This window comes from Bombina bombina, chromosome 3 (assembly GCF_027579735.1).
Source record: "Bombina bombina isolate aBomBom1 chromosome 3, aBomBom1.pri, whole genome shotgun sequence".
NCBI lineage: Eukaryota > Metazoa > Chordata > Amphibia > Anura > Bombinatoridae > Bombina > Bombina bombina.
In genome coordinates, this window is record NC_069501.1 from 981073628 (window position 1) to 981095923 (window position 22296).

The following is a 22296-nucleotide window of genomic DNA, read 5'->3' on the forward strand; positions in this document are numbered from 1 at the left end:
TTCTGCATATATATACATTACTAAAATCCTAAATCATACAAGTTCAATACATATAGCAGAATCACTTCTGTATATATACACAATACTAAAATCTTAAATCATAACAGTTTATTCTCTCATAAATTTAATTGAGTACGATACTTCATCATCTCAGCTTGTAACACAAGCCCAATAGAGGAGGTGTATATTATCCAGTTAGATCAGAGAGATAAAACATTTGTAGTAACACTATAGGCATTCACAACAATAATTTGACACAATAACACAGGTGTCAGAGATACAAGAGAATCCACACTTACATCAGCTCTTCAGATAACCTTATTCTAGAACTATAATATCTGAATATTGATACCCCTCTCTCTTATCGTTACCCCATCCAAATACTAAACACAGGGTACAATTTAACCCTAATTTCCAAGTTCTACGCGAATTTGTGTTTTTAATTGTATGTTATTATCATTTTTTCTTCTTTTTTTTAAGTGTTGAAATAAAAGTTAGGTTTTAATTTTAGACATACGCTGCTCCACCCACATCTCTTTCCTATTCAAGGTTTTGATACCTATATTAGTAATAGGGGACAGTAAGTGCTAAAAAATGCAATCTGCCCTTGGAGCCAGAAATTAACATTTCTGACTCTACTCTTTTCTGAATCATTGATTCTTGCATAAGCACTCCAGCAAGTACCCACTGCAAAAATAAAAGTAGGTACAAATAGCAGTCCCCATTCACTTGTGTAGTGCGGTTGCAATTTTTTGCGTTTTCTAAAAGTCTAATCAATGTTCTGTTTATTATAAGGCATAACATACTTCTATAGACAAGTTACAGTATATGGGATTAAACAATGACGTATCATAGTCACATCATCTTACACAGTATGCTTGGAACAACTTCATAGTAAAAATGAGTTTACATCGTATCACATTCACTAGTCCTTTCTATTAACACCAGGTTGTACATACGAGCACCTAACACACGTTTTCATCTACAAACAGTATATACCATTCTCATTTAACCATTTCCATTGTAAATTCATGACAGCACCGCAACACTCTTCACCTGATTGTGACTTTCGTTTTTTTGTGCTTCATAGTTGGACATGATTTTCCCTCCTAAAAATCTAAATGTGTAAAAAGAGGTTATAACTTCATGCCATGATATGCCATTCTTGTTACTCTAACCTTATTTTGTTCAGAACTCACATGTAGTTATTCCAGAGGTTTTTCCAGTTCCTGATGCTATTTCAGATGTAATTTCTAGGGAATGGAATAGACTGGGTACTTCATTTACTCCTTCTTCAATGTTTAAGAAACTGTATCCTTTGCCGACTGATAGATTGGAGTTTTGGGAAAAGATCCCCAAAGTTGATGGGGCCATCTTTATTCTTGCAAAGCGTACTACTATTCCTACGGCAGATAGTACTTCTTTTAAAGATCCTTTAGATAGGAAGCTTGAATCTTATCTAAGGAAGGCTTATTTATGTTCAGGTCATCTTCTTAGGCCTGCTATTTCTTTGGCTGATGTTGCTGCTGCTTCAACTTTTTGGTTGGAAACTTTAGCGCAACAAGTACCAGATCATAATGTGTATAGCATTGTTAAGCTAATTCAACATGCTAATAATTTCATTTGTGATGCCATTTTTGATATCATTAGAATTGATGTCAGGTATATGTTTTTAGCTATTTTAGCTAGAAGAGCTTTATGGCTTAAATCTTGGAATGCTGATATGACTTCTAAATCAACGTTGCTATCTCTTTCTTTCCAAGGTAATAAATTATTTGGTTCTCAGTTGAAATCTATTATTTCAACTGTCACTGGGGGAAGGGAGCTTTTTTGCCTCAGGATAAAAAATCTATGGGTAAATTTAGGGCTGCTAACCGTTTTCGTTCCTTTCGTCAGAATAAGGAACAGAAACCTGACCCTTCCCCTAAAGGAACGGTTTCCAATTGGAAGCCTTCTCCAGTCTGGAATAAATCCAAGCCATTTAAAAAATCAAAATCAGCCCCCAAGTCCACATGAAGGTGCGGCCCTCATTCCAGCGCAGCTGGTAGGGGGCAGACTAAGATTTTACAAGGATGTTTGGATCAATTCAATCCAAAATCATTGGATTCAGAACATTGTTTCTCAAGGGTACAGAATAGGTTTCAAAGTAAGACCGCCTGTGAGAAGTTTCTTTCTCTCACGCATTCCAGTGAACCCAGTAAAGGCTCAGGCTTTCCTGAAGTGTGTTTCAGACCTGGAGTTTTCTGGGGTAATTGTGCCAGTTCCTTTTCAGTAACGGGGTCTGGGGTTTTATTCAAATCTGTTCATTGTTCCAAAGAAGGAGAATTCTTTCAGACCAGTTCTGGATCTAAAAATTTTGAATCGTTATCTAAGAATACCAACATTCAAGATGGTGACTATAAGGACTATTCTGCCTTTTGTTCAGCAAGGGCATTATATGTCCACAATAGACTTACAGGATGCATATCTTCATATTCCGATTCATCCAGATTACTATCAGTTTCTGAGATTCTCTTTTCTAGACAAGCATTACCAATTTGTTGCTCTTCCTTTTGGCCTAGCAACAGCTCCAAGGATCTTTTCAAAGGTTCTCGGTGCCCTACTCTCTGTAATCAGAGAGCGGGGTATTGCAGTGTTTCCTTATTTGGACGATATCTTGGTACTTGCTCAGTCTTTACATTCTGCAGAATCACACACAAATCAACTAGTGTTGTTTTTTCAAATTTTTACATGGTTGGAGGCTCAATTTACCAAAAAAGTTCCTTGATTCCTCAGACAAGAGTAACCTTTTTAGGATTCCAAATAGATTCAGTGTCCATGACTTTGTCTCTAACAGACAAAAGACGTCTGAAATTGGTTTCAGCTTGTCGGAACCTTCAGTTTCAATCATTCCCTTCAGTAGCTATGTGCATGGAGGTTTTAGGTCTCATGACTGCAGCATCGGACGCAATCCCCTTTGCTCGTTTTCACATGAGACCTCTTCAACTTTGTATGCTGAGCCAATGGTGCAGGGATTATACAAAGATATCACAACTAATATCCTTAAATCCCAATATTCGACTATCTCTGACTTGGTGGTTAGATCACCATCGTTTAGTTCAAGGGGCCTCTTTTGTTCGTCCAACCTGGACTGTGATTACAACAGATGCGAGTCTTTCAGGTTGGGGAGCTGTCTGGGGATCTCTGACAGCGCAAGGGGTTTGGAAATCTCAAGAGGCGAGATTTGGTACTCCGTGCGATTTTCAGAGCTCTTCTGTTTTGGCCTCTTCTGAAGAGAGAACCGTTTATTTGTTTTCAGACAGACAATGTCACAACCATGGCGTATGTCAGTCATCAAGGTGGGACTCACAGTCCTCAAGCTATGAAAGAAGTATCTCGGATACTTGCATGGGCGGAATCCAGCTCCTGTCTAATCTCTGCGTCCCATATCCCAGGTATAGACAATTGGGAAGCGGATTATCTCAGTCGCCAGACTTTACATCCGGGAGAGTGGTCTCTTCACCCAGATGTGTTTTTTCAGTTTGTTCAGATGTGGGGGCTTCCAGAAATAGATCTGATGGCTTCTCATCTAAACAGGAAACTTCCCAGGTATCTGTCCAGGTCCAGGGATCCTCAGGCGAACGCAATGGATGCGTTGTCACTTCCTTGGAGTTATCAACCTGCTTATATCTTTCCGCCTCTAGTTCTTCTTCCAAGAGTGATTTCCAAAATCATAATGGAGCGTTCATTTGTACTGCTGGTGGCTCCAGCATGGCCACACAGGTTTTGGTATGCGGATCTTGTTCGGATGTCCAATTGCCAACCTTGGCCACTTCCGTTAAGGCCAGACCTATCTCAAGGGCCATTTTTCCATCAGTATCTGAAATCATTAAATTTGAAAGTATGGAGATTGAACGCTTAGTGCTTAGTCATAGAGGTTTCTCTGACTCAGTGATTAATACTGTGTTGCAGGCTCGCAAATCTGTGTCTAGAAAGATTTATTACCGAGTTTGGAAGACTTACATTTCATGGTGTTCTTCTCATAAATTCTCTTGGCATTCTTTTAGAATTCCTAGAATTTTACAGTTTCTTCAGGATGGTTTGGATAAGGGTTTGTCTGCAAGTTCCTTGAAAGGACAAATTTCTGCTCTTTCTGTTCTGTTCCACAGAAAATTTGCTTATCTTCCTGATATTCATTGCTTTGTACAGGCTTTGGTTCGTATTAAGCCTGTCATTAAGTCAATCTCTCCTTCTTGGAGTCTTAATTTGGTTTTGATTGCTTTACAGGCTCCTCCGTTTGAGCCTATGCATTCTCTAGACATTAAATTACTTTCTTGGAAAGTATTGTTCCTTTTGGCCATCTCTTCTGCTTGAAGAGTTTCTGAATTATCTGCTCTTTCTTATGATTTTTCATCAGGATAAGGCGGTTTTGCAGACTTCTATTAAATTTTTACCTTAAGTTGTGAATTCCAACAACATTAGTAGAGAAATTGTTGTCCCTTCGTTGTGTCCTAATCCTAAGAATTCTCTGGAGAGATCTTTACATTCTTTGGATGTAGTAAGAGCTTTGAAATATTATGTTGAAGCTACTAAAGATTTCAGAAAGACTTCTAGTCTATTTGTTATCTTTTCTGGTTCTAGGAAAGGTCAGAAGGCTTCTGCCATTTCTTTGGCATCTTGGTTAAAGCTTTTGATTCATCATGCTTATTTGGAGTCGGGTAAATCCCCGCCTCAGAGGATTACAGCTCATTCTACTAGGTCAGTTTCTTCTTCCTGGGCTTTTAAGAATGAAGCTTCTGTTGATCAGATTTGCAAAGCAGCAACTTGGTCGTCTTTGCATACTTTTACTAAATTCTACCATTTTGATGTTTTTTCTCTTGTTCAGAAGCAGTTTTTGGTTGAAAAGTACTTTAGGCAGCTCTTTCAGTTTGATTCTTCTGCTTATAATTTCATTTTTTTTCATTATAAAGATTAAAACTTTTGATTTGGGTTGTGGATTCATTTTTCAGCGGAATTGGCTGTCTTTATTTTTATCCCTCCCTCTCTAGTGACTCTTGCGTGGAGTTCCACATCTTGGGTATTTGCTATCCCATACGTTACTAGCTCATGGACTCTTGCCAATTACATGAAAGAAAACATAATTTATGTAAGAATTTACCTGATAAATTCATTTCTTTCATATTGGCAAGAGTCCATGAGGCCCACCCTTTTTATGGTGGTTTTGATTTTTTTTGTATAAAGCACAATTATTCCAATTCCTTGTTAATGCTTTCGCTCCTTTCTTATTACCCCACTTCTTGGCTATTCGTTAAACTGAATTTTGAGTTTGGTGGAGAGTGTATAGGTATTTTGAGGTTTGGGAAACTTTGCCCCTCCTGGTAAGATTGTATATCCCATACGTCACTAGCTCATGGACTCTTGCCAATATGAAAGAAATGAATTTATCAGGTAAGTTCCTTACATAAATTATGTTTTTTGCTGAGGGGAGCTAAATAACCCCAGAGCAAGCCACACAGAAATCTAATCACAATGTGTTCCACACAGTGCAGGGGGATCACACAGCAGGACCGCTGACAGGCTTGCATTTAGTTTATTGTAGGAAATGTTACTGCTCATTACTAGAGTATCTCACTATCCCTCTAACCAGACTTACTCTAGCTCCTCCCATCAGCAGCAGTAGTGTTTACTGAAGCATTTATGTTCTTTGTCCAGAGGGAACTTAGTTCCACCTGCAAAAATAGTGCAGGAGCTCCGTTCCCATGCGTTCCCGCCCGACTTGACCCCTGGGTCAGGTACAATTCTTGTTGAACAGCCCTAATTTTTGGGCTGTCGCTTATGGTTTTGTTTGACAAATTTAAAAAGTTTTATTTATATTACTTAGAAACTTCGTTTTAGTAAAACTGTAAATTGGATTTCCTTAATATGACCATATTATCTCATGTGCATGTTTATTTTACTTTACTTAGAGCACACTTTTCTAATCCTTTAACATGTTTAAGTGTAGGTGCCAGCTTAAAGGGACAGTAATGTCAACATTTTGCTTTTTTAATTGAGTATGCAATTTAAAAAAAAAACTTTCCCATTTACTTCTATTATCAAATATGTTCTCTTGGTATCCTTTATTAAAGTGACATGAAACTCAAAATTTTGCTTTCATGATTCAGATAGAGAATACAATTTTAATCAACATTCCAGTTTACATCTATTATCTAATTTTAGATATCCTTTTTAAAGAAATAGCAATGCATATGAGCCAATCACACGAGGAATCTATGTGCAGTCATCAATTAGTGGATACTGAGCCTATTAAGATACTTTTTAACAAAGAATATCATGAGAATGAAGAAATTTTGATAATAGAAGTAAATTTGTTTGAAAAGATATTCTCTACCTGAATCATGAACTAAATGTTTTTGGTTTCATGTCCCTTTAAACACCATAGACCTAGTTAGCAGCAATGTACTGCCAGTATGTTCAGTAGTGCATTGCTGCTCCTTCAACAAAGAATACCAAGAGAATGAAGCTAGTTTAATAATAGAAATTAATTGGAAAGTTATTTGAATTTGTGTGTGGTATTTGAATCATAACTTTTATTTTGACTTTACTGCCCCACTAATTAATTAGATGGGTATCTTTATTTTAAGTTATACAAAAAAATAACCATGCTTCTTTAAGGCACATTAAACCATAACATAACATCTTAACTCTTAACTGTATTACACAGTGAAAACAGACATTTTGGCCTTGGTTTTATTTAGCAATTTTAGCGCTTAGACTTAGAAACTAGAAATTACTAACTAAAACTTACTGATTATGATAGTGTAGTTGTATTGTACACTTAATCGCACACATTTTTAATTAATTTAATTATACGAATACAGTTTGTATACCTTTTTTGTGTGTGAGCATTTTTAATGGTGATACATTATGACTGTAACATGGTTTGCATTTTCTTCTTGTAGATTCCATAGGATTTGTTTTTGATATCCAGTCCAACACTGTGATGGCTCAAGGGGGTTCCTATGAAAACATGAAAGAAAAGGTAAGTATGGTAATGAACAAACTGTTTTGCTACTAAAGTTACATACTTAAAGGGACACTAAACTCTCAAAAAAATTATTTTATAATTCCGATAGAGAAAACTATTTTTAACAACATTCCAATTTACTTCTATTATCTGATTTTGCTTTATTCTTTAGATATCCTTTGTTGAAGACAGCAATGCACATGGGTGAGCCAATCACATGAGGCATCTATGTGCAGCCACCAATTACCAGCTCCTGAGCCTTTTTCAGCAAAGGATATCCAGAGAATAAAGCAAATTAGATAATAGAAGTAAATTAGAAAGTTGTTTAAACTTGCATGTTTTTTCTAAATCGTGAAAGAAAAAAATTGTTTGATATTCCTTTAACTATAGGCAAGTTATTAAAGGGATAGTAAACACCAAAAATGTTATTGTTTAAAAAGATAGATAATCCCTTTATTTACCATTCCCCAGTTTTGCATAACTAACACTGTTATAGAAATATACTTTATACCTCTGTATTTACCTTGTATCTAAGTTTCTGCTGACTGCCTCCTTATCTCAGATCTTTTGACAAACTTGCACTTCAGGCAATTGGTGCTGACTCTTAAATAACTTAACGTGCGTGAGCACAGTGTTAGCTATATGAAGCACATGAACTAACACCCTCTAGCTGTGAAAATCTGTCAAATACATTCAGAAAAAAGGCGGCCTTCAAGGGCTTAGAAATTAGCATATGAGCCTTCCTCGGTTTAGATTTCAACTAAGAATAACAAGAGAACAAAGCAAATTTGATGATAAAAGTAAATTAGAAAGTTTTGTAAAATTACACACCCTATCTGAAGTTTAATTTGGACTTTACTATCCCTTTTAAAATGCAAGCAAAATACCCAAGAGTTTCTGCAGATTTAGGGCTGAGGATGGAAAATATACAAATATGTTTAGTATCATTAATTGTAAACCTTTGTTTCTTGAAAGATTTCACGTCACATGAACTTCAAAGGTAGAGCAAGGGTGTCCAAAAGCATAAAAAAGACAGAGAACCATTGGTGCACATGATTTCTTATACTTCTTTCATAAGGTGGTGATAGTCCACGAGCCTTGACATATGGGATTAAACACTTCTCTCTACCAGGAGGCAGGCAAAAATGATTCAACATACCAAGAGCTTTAATCCCACCCACTTCCTGACTCCCCTCAGTCCTTATTTTTGTCTTCACAGGAGAAAGGTAAAATTGTGAGGTGCTTAGACTTCTTCGTGGAGAGGGGTATTGAAAGTGCTGTGAGTTTCCTATTCCCTCTGAGAGGACCGAGAAAAGGACAGAGTGGTATAGAGGAGTACTATAGGCAGTAAGAGTAATTCTTCTGAGGGAGTTTTTCACTAGCCTGCCACAGGTGGTGCTGGGAGTGGTCCTCAGCCTCATTCTGTTCACCTTGTTAGGGTACCTTCTATGCGAGAACCAGAGTTAGTGTAAGTTAACTAGGATGGGCTCACCTACTGGGTGCAGGATATATGCAGCTGGGTAAGCACAGTAGAGTGAGTGTTATACAGGTATGCAGGTGACCTACACTCACACACAGCCCGCAGGCTTCTTAGCAGGTACAATAGTTATTGTATATCAGGACTAGGGGACACTTATTGCCTTTATTCACACAGACGTGTAGCTCTCTTATGAGACACTTGCATCTGAGACTTCCTGCACTTTTATTGTGGGGATCCCTTTTACACAGTGGAGAGGACACAGCACGGCTACATTTATTTTACTTATTTTATTTTACTTATTTTAACTGAGGGTAGGTCTTGGCATAGCAGCGTTTATTTATATTTAAGGACATAAGGGGATATTTTAGCACTTTTACAATAGCACTTAGCGTGCAGTGCTATGGGCTCGCTAGAGTTAAACTGTTTCTCTTGTTAAGTGTATTCAGTCCACGGGTCATCCATTACTTATGGGATATTCTCCTTCCCAACAGGAAGTTGCAAGAGGATCACCCAAGCAGAGCTGCTATATATCTCCTCCCCTCACATGTCATATCCAGTCATTCTCTTGCAAGTCTCAACATAGTAGGAAGGCTGTGAGAGGAGTGTGGAGTTTTTATACTTAATTATTTCTTCAATCAAAAGTTTGTTATTTTAAATGGCACCGGAGTGTGCTGTTTTTCTCTCAGGCAGTATTTAGAAGAAGAACCTGCCTGTGTTTTCTATGATCTTAGCAGAAGTAACTAAGATCCACTGGCTGTTCTCGCACATTCTGAGGATTGGGGTAACTTCAGAAAAGGGAATAGCATGCGGGGTCCCCTGCAAACGAGGTATGTGCAGTAAAATATTTTTCTAAGGAATGGAATTGACTAAGAAAATACTGCTGATACCGATGTAATGTAAGTACAGCCTTAAATGCAGTAGTAGCGACTGGTATCAGGCTGATGAGTGTATGTGCAGTAAAGTAATTTTCTAAGGAATGGAATTTGACTAAGAAAATGCTGTTAATACTGAAGTAATGTATGAGCCTTAACTGCAGTAGAAGCGACTGGTAGCAGGCTTATTAATAACACTACATAACCTTTAAAATGGATGTTAAAACGTTTACTGGCATGTTAATCGTTTTTTGTGAGGTACTTTGGTGATAAAACTTATTGGGGCATGATTTTTTCCACATGGCTAACGTATATTTCTGCATAGAAACAGTTAACTGAGGTTTCCCACTGTTGTAATATGAGTGGGAGGGGCCTATTTTAGAGCTTTTTTGCGCAGTAAAAATTCAGTCAGTCTTCCTGATTCTTCCTCCATGATCCAGGACGTCTCTAGAGAGCTCAGGGGTCTTCAAAATTAATTTTGAGGGAGGTAATCAGTCACAGCAGACCTGTGACAGTGTGTTTGACTGTGATAAAAACGTTAATTGTTAAATTAGTTAATCATCCATTTGCTGGTGGGTGCAATCCTTTGCTAATTTAATACATTTACTGTGAAAATTTGTTTGCTATAACTGATTTGGTTCATTGTTATTTCAACTGTGACAGTTTTTTTGTGCTTCTTAAAGGCGCAGTAGCGTTTTTTATATTGCTTGTAAATTTATTTGAAAGTATTTTCCAAGCTTGCTAGTCTCATTGCTAGTCTGTTTAAACATGTCTGACACAGATGAATCTGTTTGTTCACTATGTTTGAAGGCCAATGTGGAGCCCCATAGAAATATGTGTACTAAATGCATTGATGTCACTTTAAATAAAAGTCAGTCTTTACCTGTAAAGAAATTATCACCAGACAACGAGGGGGAAGTTATGCCGACTAACTCTCCTCACGTGTCAGTACCTTCGCCTCCCGCTCAGGAGGCGCGTGATATTGTGGCGCCAAGTACATCAGAGAGGCCCATACAAATCACTTTGCAAGACATGGCTACAGTTATGACAGAAGTATTATCTAAATTGCCAGAATTAAGAGGCAAGCGCGATAGCTCTGGGTTAAGGACAGAGCGCGCTGATGATGTGAGAGCCATGTCCGATACTGCGTCACAATTTGCAGAACATGAGGACGGAGAGCTTCATTCTGTGGGTGACGGATCTGATCCAGGGAGACCGGATTCAGAGATTTCTAATTTTAAATTTAAGCTTGAGAACCTCCGTGTATTGCTAGGGGAGGTATTAGCGGCTCTGAATGATTGTAACACGGTTGCAATTCCAGAGAAATTATGTAGGCTGGATAGATACTATGCGGTGCCGGTGTGTACTGACGTTTTTCCTATACCTAAAAGGCTTACAGAGATTATTAGCAAGGAGTGGGATAGACCCGGTGTGCCCTTTTCCCCTCCTCCTATATTTAGGAAAATGTTTCCAATAGACGCCACCACATGAGACTTATGGCAGACGGTCCCTAAGGTGGAGGGAGCAGTTTCTACTTTAGCTAAGCGTACCACTATCCCGGTAGAGGATAGTTGTGCTTTTTCGGATCCAATGGATAAAAAAATTAGAAGGTTACCTTAAGAAAATGTTTGTTCAACAAGGTTTTATCTTACAGCCCCTTGCATGCATTGCGCCTGTCACTGCTGCTGCGGCATTCTGGTTTGAATCTCTGGAAGAGGCCATTCGCACAGCTCCATTGGATGAGATTATGGACAAGCTTAAAGCACTTAAGCTAGCTAACGCATTTGTTTCTGATGCCATCGTACATTTAACCAAACTAACGGCTAAGAACTCCGGATTCCCCATCCAGGCGCGCAGAGCGCTATGGCTTAAATCCTGGCCAGCTGACGTGACTTCTAAATCTAAATTGCTTAATATTCCTTTCAAAGGGCAGACCTTATTCGGGCCCGAATTGAAAGAAATTATTGCTGACATTACTGGAGGTAAGGGTCATACTCTTCCTCAGGACAGGGCCAAATCAAAGGCCAAACAGTCTAATTTCCGTGCCTTTCGTAACTTCAAGGCAGGAGCAGCATCAACTTCCTCCGCCCCAAAACGGGAAGGAACTGTTGCTCGTTACAGACAGGGCTGGAAAGCTAACCAGTCCTGGAACAAGGGCAAGCAGGCCAGAAAACCTACTTCTGCCCCTAAGACAGCATGAAGAGAGGGCCCCCTATCCGGAAACGGATCTAGTGGGGGGCAGACTTTCTCTCTTCGCCCAGGCTTGGGCAAGAGATGTCCAGGATCCCTGGGCGTTGGAGATCATATCTCAGGGATATCTTCTGGACTTCAAAGCTTCTCCTCCACAAGGGAGATTTCATCTTTCAAGGTTATCAGCAAACCAAATAAAGAAAGAGGCATTTCTACGCTGTGTACAAGACCTCTTAGTAATGGGGGTGATCCACCCAGTTCCGCGGACGGAACAAGGGCAAGGATTTTACTCAAATCTGTTTGTGGTTCCCAAGAAAGAGGGAACCTTCAGACCAATCTTGGACCTAAAAATCTTAAACAAATTCCTAAGGGTTCCATCATTCAAAATGGAAACTATTCGAACCATCCTACCCATGATCCAGGAGGGTCAGTATATGACCACAGTGGACTTAAAGGATGCCTACCTTCACATACCGATTCACAAAGATCATTATCGGTACCTAAGATTTGCCTTTCTAGACAGGCATTACCAATTTGTAGCTCTTCCCTTCGGGTTAGCTACGGCCCCGAGAATTTTTACAAAGGTTCTGGGCTCACTTCTGGCGGTGCTAAGACCGCGAGGCATAGCGGTGGCTCCGTACCTAGACGACATTCTGATACAAGCGTCAAGTTTTCAAATTGCCAAGTCTCATACAGAGATAGTTCTGGCATTTCTGAGGTCGCATGGGTGGAAGGTGAACGTGGAAAAGAGTTCTCTATTACCACTCACAAGGGTTCCCTTCCTAGGGACTCTTATAGATTCTATAGAGATGAAAATTTACCTGACGGAGGCCAGGTTATCAAAACTTCTAAATGCTTGCTGTACCCTTCATTCCATTCCACACCCGTCAGTAGCTCAGTGCATGGAAGTAATCGGCTTAATGGTAGCGGCAATGGACATAGTACCATTTGCGCGCCTACATCTCAGACCGCTGCAATTATGCATGCTAAGTCAGTGGAATGGGGATTACTCAGATTTGTCCCCTCTACTAAATCTGGATCAAGAGACCAGAGATTCTCTTCTCTGGTGGCTTTCTCGAGTCCATCTGTCCAGGGGTATGACCTTTCGCAGGCCAGATTGGACGATTGTAACAACAGATGCCAGCCTTCTAGGTTGGGGCACAGTCTGGAACTCCCTGAAGGCTCAGGGATTGTGGACTCAGGAGGAGAAACTCCTCCCAATAAATATTCTGGAATTAAGAGCAATATTCAATGCTCTTCTAGCTTGGCCTCAGTTAGCGACACTGGGGTTCATCAGATTTCAGTCGGACAACATCACGACTGTGGCTTACATCAACCATCAAGGGGGAACCAGGAGTTCCCTAGCGATGTTGGAAGTCTCAAAGATAATTCGCTGGGCAGTGTCTCACTCTTGCCACCTGTCAGCGATCTATATCCCAGGCGTGGAGAACTGGGAGGCGGATTTTCTAAGTCGCCAGACTTTTCATCCGGGGGAGTGGGAACTTCATCCGGAGGTCTTCGCTCAACTGATTCATCGTTGGGGCAAACCAGAACTGGATCTCATGGCGTCTCGCCAGAACGCCAAACTTCCTTGTTACGGATCCAGGTCCAGGGACCCGGGAGCGGCGCTGATAGATGCTCTAGCAGCCCCTTGGGTTTTCAACGTGGCTTATGTGTCTCCACCATTTCCGCTGCTTCCTCGGCTGATTGCCAAGATCAAACAGGAGAGAGCATCGGTGATTCTGATAGCGCCTGCGTGGCCACGCAGGACCTGGTATGCAGACCTAGTGGACATGTCGTCCTGTCCACCATGGTCTCTGCCTCTGAGGCAGGACCTTCTAATTCAGGGTCCTTTCAACCATCCAAATCTAATTTCTCTGAGGCTGACTGCATGGAGATTGAACGCTTGATTCTATCAAAGCGTGGCTTCTTGGAGTCGGTTATTGATACCTTAATACAGGCTCGGAAACCTGTTACCAGAAAAATTTACCATAAGATATGGCGTAAATATTTATATTGGTGCGAATCCAAGAGTTACTCATGGAGTAAGGTTAGGATTCCTAGGATATTGTCTTTTCTACAAGAGGATTTAGAAAAGGGCTTATCTGCTAGTTCGTTAATGGGACAGATTTCTGCTCTGTCTATTCTTCTACACAAACGTCTGGCAGAAGTTCCAGACGTTCAAGCTTTTTGTCAGGCTTTGGCTAGGATTAAGCCTGTGTTTAAGACTGTTGCTCCGCCGTGGAGGTTAAACTTAGTTCTTAAAGTTCTTCAAGGTGTTCCGTTTGAACCCCTTCATTCCATTGATATTAAGCTGTTATCTTGGAAAGTTCTGTTTTTGATGGCTATTTCCTCGGCTCGAAGAGTCTCTGAGTTATCTGCCTTACATTGTGATTCTCCTTATCTGATTTTCCATTCAGACAAGGTAGTTCTGCGTACTAAACCTGGGTTCTTACCTAAGGTAGTTTCTAACAGGAATATCAATCAAGAGATTGTTGTTCCATCATTGTGTCCTAACCCTTCTTCAAAGAAGGAACGACTTTTGCATAATCTGGACGTAGTCCGTGCCCTGAAGTTCTATTTACAGGCAACTAAGGATTTTCGTCAAACTTCTTCCATGTTTGTCGTTTACTCTGGACAGAGGAGAGGTCAAAAAGCTTCGGCTACCTCTATCTCCTTTTGGCTTTGTAGCATAATACGTTTAGCCTATGAGACTGCTGGACAGCAGCCCCCTGAAAGAATTACAGCTCATTCTACTAGAGCTGTGGCTTCCACATGGGTCTTTAAAAATGAGGCCTCTGTTGAACAGATTTGCAAGGCTGCGACTTGGTCTTCGCTTCATACCTTTTCAAAATTTTACAAATTTGACACTTTTGCTTCTTCGGAGGCTGTTTTTGGGAGAAATGTTCTACAGGCAGTGGTTCCTTCCGTTTAAAGTTCCTGCCTTGTCCCTCCCATCATCCGTGTACTTTAGCTTTGGTATTGGTATCCCATAAGTAATGGATGACCCGTGGACTGAATACACTTAACAAGAGAAAACATAATTTATGCTTACCTGATAAATTTATTTCTCTTGTAGTGTATTCAGTCCATGGCCCGCCCTGTCTTTTTTAAGGCAGATCTAAATTTTAATTAAAACTCCAGTCACCACTGCACCCTATGGTTTCTCCTTTCTTGTCTTGTTTCGGTCGAATGACTGGATATGACATGTGAGGGGAGGAGCTATATAGCAGCTCTGCTTGGGTGATCCTCTTGCAACTTCCTGTTGGGAAGGAGAATATCCCATAAGTAATGGATGACCCGTGGACTGAATACACTACAAGAGAAATAAATTTATCAGGTAAGCATAAATTATGTTTTTTGCATGCTTTAGTCTCTAAGCGCTCCCACATCATTCTTTCTCCAACATTGGTGTGTCCGGTCCACGGCGTCATCCTTACTTGTGGGAATATCTCTTCCCCAACAGGAAATGGCAAAGAGTCCCAGCAAAGCTGGCCATATAGTCCCTCCAAGGCTCCGCCCACCCCAGTCATTCTCTTTGCCGTTGCACAGGCAACATCTCCACAGAGATGGTTAAGAGTATGTGGTGTTTAGTTGTAGTTTTTTTATTCTACTATCAAGAGTTTATTTTAAAATAGTGCTGGTATGTACTATTTACTCTGAAACAGAAAAAGATGAGAAAAAGATGAGAGGAAGATGATTTTAGCAGACAGTAACTAAAATCGTTTGCTGTTTCCACATAGGACTGTTGAGATGAAGTAACTTCAGTTGGGGGAAACAGTTAGCAGACTTTTCTGCTTAGGGTATGACTAGCCATATTTCTAACAAGACTGTGTAATGCTGGAAGGCTGTCATTTCCCCTCATGGGGACCGGTAAGCCATTTTTCTTAGTCTCAAACAGAATAAAGGGTTTAATATGGGCTATAAAACTGGTAGACACTTTTATGGGCAAAATCGATTGCTTTATTTGGACATTTTATACATGTTTATGCTGGTATTTCACACTTATAAACTTGGAACGTTTTTTAACGTCAGGCACTATGTTAGACACCTTTTCCAGTCAGGAAGGGCCTTCCCAGTTGTAGGCTGAGCCTCATTTTCGCGCCATTACTGCGCAGTTACTTTTGAGAGCAAGACATGCAGATGCATGTGTGAGGATCTGAAAGTAGTTGGAAAAGTTCCTAGAAGGCTTCATTTGGTATCGTATTCCCCCCTGGGTTTGGTAAAGTCGCAGCAAAGGCTGTAGCTGGGACTGTAGAGGGGTTAAAACTGTAACCGGCTCCGGTTTCCTTATTTTAAGGGTTAAAGCTCTGAAAATTGGTGTGCAATACTTTGAATGCTTTAAGACACTGTGGTGAAAATTTGGTAAATTTTGAACAATTCCTTCATATTTTTTCACATATTCAGTAATAGTGTGCTCTGTTTAAAATTTAAAGAGACAGTAACGGTTTTGTTTTAAAACGGTTTTTGTGCTTTATTGACAAGTTTAAGCCTGTTTAACATGTCTGTACCTTCAGATAAGCTATGTTCTATATGTATGAAAGTCAATGTGTCTCCCCCTTCAAAATTGTGTGATAATTGTGCCATAGCGTCCAAACAAAGTAAGGACAGTACTGCCACAGATAATGAAGTTGCCCAAGATGATTCATCAGATGAAGGGAGTAGACATGGTTCTACATCATCTCCTTCTGTGTCTATACCAGTTTTGCCCACGCAAGAGGCCCCTAGTACTTCTAGCGCGCCAATGCTTATTACTATGCAACAATTGACGGCAGTAATGGATAACTCCATAGCAAATATTTTATCCAAAATGCCTGCATATCAGAGAAAGGGCGATTGCTCTGTTTTAAACACTGAAGAGCAAGAGGGCGCTGATGATAATTGCTCTGTCATACCCTCACACCAATCTGAAGGGGCCATGAGGGAGGTTTTGTCAGATGGGGAAATTTCAGATTCAGGAAAAATTTCTCAACAGGCTGAACCTGATGTTGTGACATTTAAATTTAAATTAGAGCATCTCCGCGCACAGCTTAAGGAGGTGTTATCTACTCTGGATGATTGTGACAACCTGGTCTTTCCAGAAAAGTTATGCAAGATGGACAAGTTCCTAGAGGTTCCGGTGCACCCCGAAGCTTTTCCTATACCCAAGCGGGTGGCGGACATAGTGAATAAGGAGTGGGAGAAGCCCGGCATACCTTTTGTCCCCCCTCCTATATTTAAGAAATTATTTCCTATGGTCGACCCCAGAAAGGACATATGGCAGACAGTCCCTAAGGTCGAGGGGGCAGTTTCTACTCTAAACAAGCGCACTACTATTCCTATCGAGGATAATTGTGCTTTCCAAGATCCTATGGATAAAAAATTGGAGGGTTTGCTTAAAAAAAAATTTGTACAGCAAGGTTACCTTCTGCAACCCATTTCGTGCATTGTTCCTGTCACTACAGCAGCGTGGTTCTGGTTCGAGGAACTAGAAAAGTCGCTCAGTAGAGAGACTCCATATGAGGAGGTTATGGACAGAGTTCACGCACTTAAGTTGGCTAATTCTTTTATTTTAGATGCCGCTTTGCAATTAGCTAGATTAGCGGCGAAAAATTCAGGGTTTGCAATTGTGGCGCGCAGAGCGCTTTAGCTAAAATCTTGGTCAGTGGATGTATCATCCAAGACAAAATTGCTTAATATCCCCTTCAAGGGTAAAACTCTCTTTGGTCCAGAATTGAAGGAGATTATCTCAGACATCACTGGGGGAAAGGGCCACGCCCTCCCACAAGATAGGCCTTTCAAAGCCAGAATAAGTCTAATTTTCGTTCCTTTCGTAATTTCAGGAACGGACCGGCCTCTAATTCTGCATCCTCTAAGCAAGAGGGTAATGCTTCACAGACCAAACCAGCCTGGAAACCGATGCAAGGCTGGAACATGGGTAAGCAGGCCAAGAAACCTGCTGCTGCTAACAAAACAGCATGAAGGAGTAGCCCCCGATCCGGGACCGGATCTAGTGGGGGGCAGACTCTCTCTCTTTGCTCAGGCTTGGGCAAGAGATGTTCAGGATCCCTGGACGCTAGAAATAGTTTCTCAGGGTTATCTTCTGGAATTCAAGGAACTACCCCCAAGGGGAAGGTTTCACATATCTCACTTATCCTCAAACCAAATAAAGAGACAGGCATTCTTACATTGTGTAGAAGACCTGTTAAAGATGGGAGTGATACACCCAGTTCCAATGGCGGAACAAGGAATGGGATTTTACTCAAATCTGTTCGTAGTTCCCCAAAAAAGAGGGAACCTTCAGACTAATTCTGGATTTAAAAATCCTAAACAAATTTCTCAGAGTACCATCGTTCAAAATGGAAACCATTCGAACGATTCTACCTACAATCCAGGAAGGTCAATTTATGACTACCGTGGATCTAAAGGATGCGTACCTACATATTCCTATCCACAAAGAACATCATCAGTTCCTAAGGTTCGCCTTTCTGGACAAACATTACCAGTTTGTGGCCCTCCCATTCGGGTTAGCCACTGCTCCAAGGATTTTCACAAAGGTACTCGGGTCCCTTCTAGCGGTTCTAAGACCGAGGGGTATTGCAGTAGTAACATACTTGGACGACATTCTAATACAAGCGTCGTCCCTTTCAAAGGCAAAGGCTCATACAGACATCGTTCTGGCCTTTCTCAGATCTCACGGATGGAAGGTGAACATAGGGAACAATAATAGATTCTTTAGAAATGAGGATTTTTCTGACAGATGTCAGAAAGTCAAAACTTCTAAGCACTTGTCAAGTTCTTCATTCAGTTCCACGTCCTTCCATAGCTCAGTGCATGGAAGTAGTAGGGTTGATGGTTGCAGCAATGGACATAGTTCCTTTTGCGCGAATTCATCTAAGACCATTACAATTGTGCATGCTGAAACACAGGAATGGGGACTATACAGACTTGTCTCCAGTGATTCAAGTAGATCAGAAGACCAGAGATTCACTCCGTTGGTGGCTAACCCTGGACCACCTATCCCAGGGAATGAGCTTCCGCAGACCAGAGTGGGTCATCGTCACGACCAACGCCAGTCTAGTGGGCTGGGGCGCGGTCTGAGAATCCCTGAAAGCTCAGGGACTATGGTCTCGGGAAGAGTCTCTTCTCCCGATAAACATTCTGGAACTAAGAGCGATATTCAATGCTCTCAGGGCTTGGCCTCAGCTAGCAAAGGCCAGATTCATAAGATTTCAATCAGACAACATGACGACTGTTGCTTATGTCAATCATCAGGGGGGAACAAGGAGTTCCCTGGCGATGAAAGAAGTGACCAAAATAATGCAATGGGCGGAGGATCACTCCTGTCACCTATCTGTGATCCACATCCCAGGAGTGGAAAACTGGGAGGCGGATTATCTGAGTCGTCAGACTTTCCATCCGTGGGAGTGGGAACTCCACCCGGAGATATTTGCCCTGTTGACCCAATTATGGGGCATTCCAGACATGGATCTGATGGCGTCTCGTCAGAACTTCAAGGTTCCTTGCTACGGGTCCAGATCCAGGGATCCCAAGGCGACTCTAGTGGATGCACTAGTAGCGCCTTGGACCTTCAACCTAGCTTATGTGTTTCCACCGTTTCCTCTCATTCCCAGGCTGGTAGCCAGGATCAAGCAGGAGAGGGCCTCGGTGATCTTGATAGCTCCTGCGTGGCCACGCAGGACTTGGTATGCAGACCTGGTGAATATGTCATCGGCTCCACCATGGAAGCTACCTTTGAGACAGGACCTTCTTGTACAGGGTCCATTCGAACATCCAAATCTGGTCTCCCTCCAGCTGACGGCTTGGAGATTGAACGCTTGATTCTATCAAAGCGTGGATTTTCAGATTCTGTGATAGATACTCTGGTTCAAGCCAGAAAACCGGTAACTAGAAAAATTTACCATAAAATATGGAAAAGATATATCTGCTGGTGTGAATCCAAGGGATTCCCATGGAATAAGATAAAGATTCCTAAGATCCTTTCCTTTCTACAAGAAGGTTTGGATAAAGGATTATCTGCGAGTTCTCTAAAGGGACAGATTTCTGCCTTATCTGTCTTACTACACAAACGACTGGCAGCTGTGCCAGATGTTCAAGCATTTGTTCAGGCTCTGGTTAGGATCAAGCCTGTTTACAGACCTTTCACTCCTCCCTGGAGTTTAAATCTAGTTCTTTCAGTTCTTCAAGGGGTTCCGTTTGAACCTTTACATTCCATAGATATTAAGTTGTTATCTTGGAAAGTTTTGTTTTTGGTTGCTATTTCTTCTGCTAGAAGAGTTTCTGAGTTTTCTGCTCTGCAGTGTACTCCGCCCTATCTGGTGTTCCATTCAGATAAGGTTGTTTTGCGTACTAAGCCTGGTTTCTCCAACATAGGTGTGTCCGGTCCACGGCGTCATCCTTACTTGTGGGATATTCTCTTCCCCAACAGGAAATGGCAAAGAGCCCAGCAAAGCTGGTCACATGATCCCTCCTAGGCTCCGCCTACCCCAGTCATTCTCTTTGCCGTTGTATAGGCAACATCTCCACGGAGATGGCTTAGAGTTTTTTAGTGTTTAACTGTAGTTTTTATTATTCAATCAAGAGTTTGTTATTTTAAAATAGTGCTGGTATGTACTATTTACTCTGAAACAGAAAAGAGATGAAGATTTCTGTTTGTATGAGGAAAATGATTTTAGCAACCGTTACTAAAATCCATGGCTGTTCCACACAGGACTGTTGAGAGGAATTAACTTCAGTTGGGGGAACAGTGAGCAGTCTTTTGCTGCTTGAGGTATGACACATTCTAACAAGACGATGTAATGCTGGAAGCTGTCATTTTCCCTATGGGATCCGGTAAGCCATTTTTATTCAGACAGTAAATAAGGGCTTCACAAGGGCTTATTAAGACTGTAGACATTTTCTGGGCTAAATCGATTCATATATTACACATATTTAGCCTTGAGGAATCATTTAATCTGGGTATTTTTGTTAAATAATATCGGCAAGCACTGTTTTAGACACCTTATTCTCTAGGGGCTTTCCCTAATCATAGGCAGAGCCTCATTTTCGCGCCGGTATTGCGCACTTGTTTTTGAGAAGCATGACATGCAGTCGCATGTGTGAGGAGCTCTGATACATAGAAAAGACTTTCTGAAGGCTTCATTTGGTATCGTATTCCCCTTTGGGCTTGGTTGGGTCTCAGCAAAGCAGATACCAGGGACTGTAAAGGGGTTAAAGTTAAAAACGGCTCCGGTTCCGTTATTTTAAGGGTTAAAGCTTCCAAATTTGGTGTGCAATACTTTTAAGGCTTTAAGACACTGTGGTGAAATTTTGGTGAATTTTGAACAATTCCTTCATACTTTTTCGCAATTGCAGTAATAAAGTGTGTTCAGTTTAAAATTTAAAGTGACAGTAACGGTTTTATTTTAAAACGTTTTTTGTACTTTGTTATCAAGTTTATGCCTGTTTAACATGTCTGAACTACCAGATAGACTGTGTTCTGAATGTGGGGAAGCCAAGGTTCCTTTTCATTTAAATAAATGTGATTTATGTGACACTGAAAATGATGCCCAAGATGATTCCTCAAGTGAGGGGAGTAAGCATGGTACTGCATCATTCCCTCCTTCGTCTACACGAGTCTTGCCCACTCAGGAGGCCCCTAGTACATCTAGCGCGCCAATACTCCTTACTATGCAACAATTAACGGCTGTAATGGATAATTCTATCAAAAACATTTTAGCCAAAATGCCCACTTATCAGCGTAAGCGCGACTGCTCTGTTTTAGATACTGAAGAGCATGGGGACGCTGATGATAATGGTTCTGAAATGCCCCTACACCAGTCTCAGGGGGCCAGGGAGGTTTTGTCTGAGGGAGAAATTTCAGATTCAGGGAAAATTTCTCAACAAGCTGAACCCGATGTGATTACATTTAAATTTAAGTTGGAACATCTCCGCGCTCTGCTTAAGGAGGTATTATCCACTCTGGATGATTGTGAGAATTTGATCATCCCAGAGAAACTATGTAAAATGGACAAGTTCCTAGAGGTCCCGGGGCTCCCAGAAGCTTTTCCTATACCCAAGCGGGTGGCGGACATTGTAAATAAAGAATGGGAAAGGCCCGGTATACCTTTCGTCCCTCCCCCCATATTTAAAAAATTGTTTCCTATGGTCGACCCTAGAAAGGACTTATGGCAGACTGTCCCCAAGGTCGAGGGAGCGGTTTCTACTTTAAACAAACGCACCACTATACCCATAGAAGATAGTTGTGCTTTCAAAGATCCTATGGATAAAAAATTAGAAGGTTTGCTTAAAAAGATGTTTGTTCAGCAAGGTTACCTTCTACAACCAATTTCATGCATTGTCCCTGTCACTACAGCCGCGTGTTTCTGGTTCGATGAGCTAGTAAAGGCGATCGATAGTGATTCTCCTCCTTATGAGGAGATTATGGACAGAATCCGTGCTCTCAAATTGGCTAATTCTTTCACCCTAGACGCCACCTTGCAATTGGCTAGGTTAGCGGCGAAGAATTCTGGGTTTGCTATTGTGGCGCGTAGAGCGCTTTGGTTGAAATCTTGGTCAGCGGATGCGTCTTCCAAGAACAAACTCCTTAACATTCCTTTCAAGGGGAAAACGCTGTTTGGCCCTGACTTGAAAGAGATTATCTCTGATATCACTGGGGGTAAGGGCCACGCCCTTCGTCAGGATAGGTCTTTCAAGACCAAAAATAAACCTAATTTTCGTCCCTTTCGTAGAAACGGACCAGCCCCAAG

General features: G+C 41.1%; 1 protein-coding gene across 1 annotated transcript in view; it reads left to right on the forward strand.

Moving 5' to 3' along the window:
• The window catches only part of SPATS2 (spermatogenesis associated serine rich 2), a 941596-nt gene that overhangs the window by 301921 nt on the left and 617379 nt on the right, over nt 1-22296 (forward strand). Inside the window, exon 3 of the mRNA XM_053705505.1 lies at nt 6942-7021. Coding sequence (XP_053561480.1) covers nt 6942-7021 — 80 coding nt within the window. The remainder of the gene's footprint in view (nt 1-6941; nt 7022-22296) is intronic.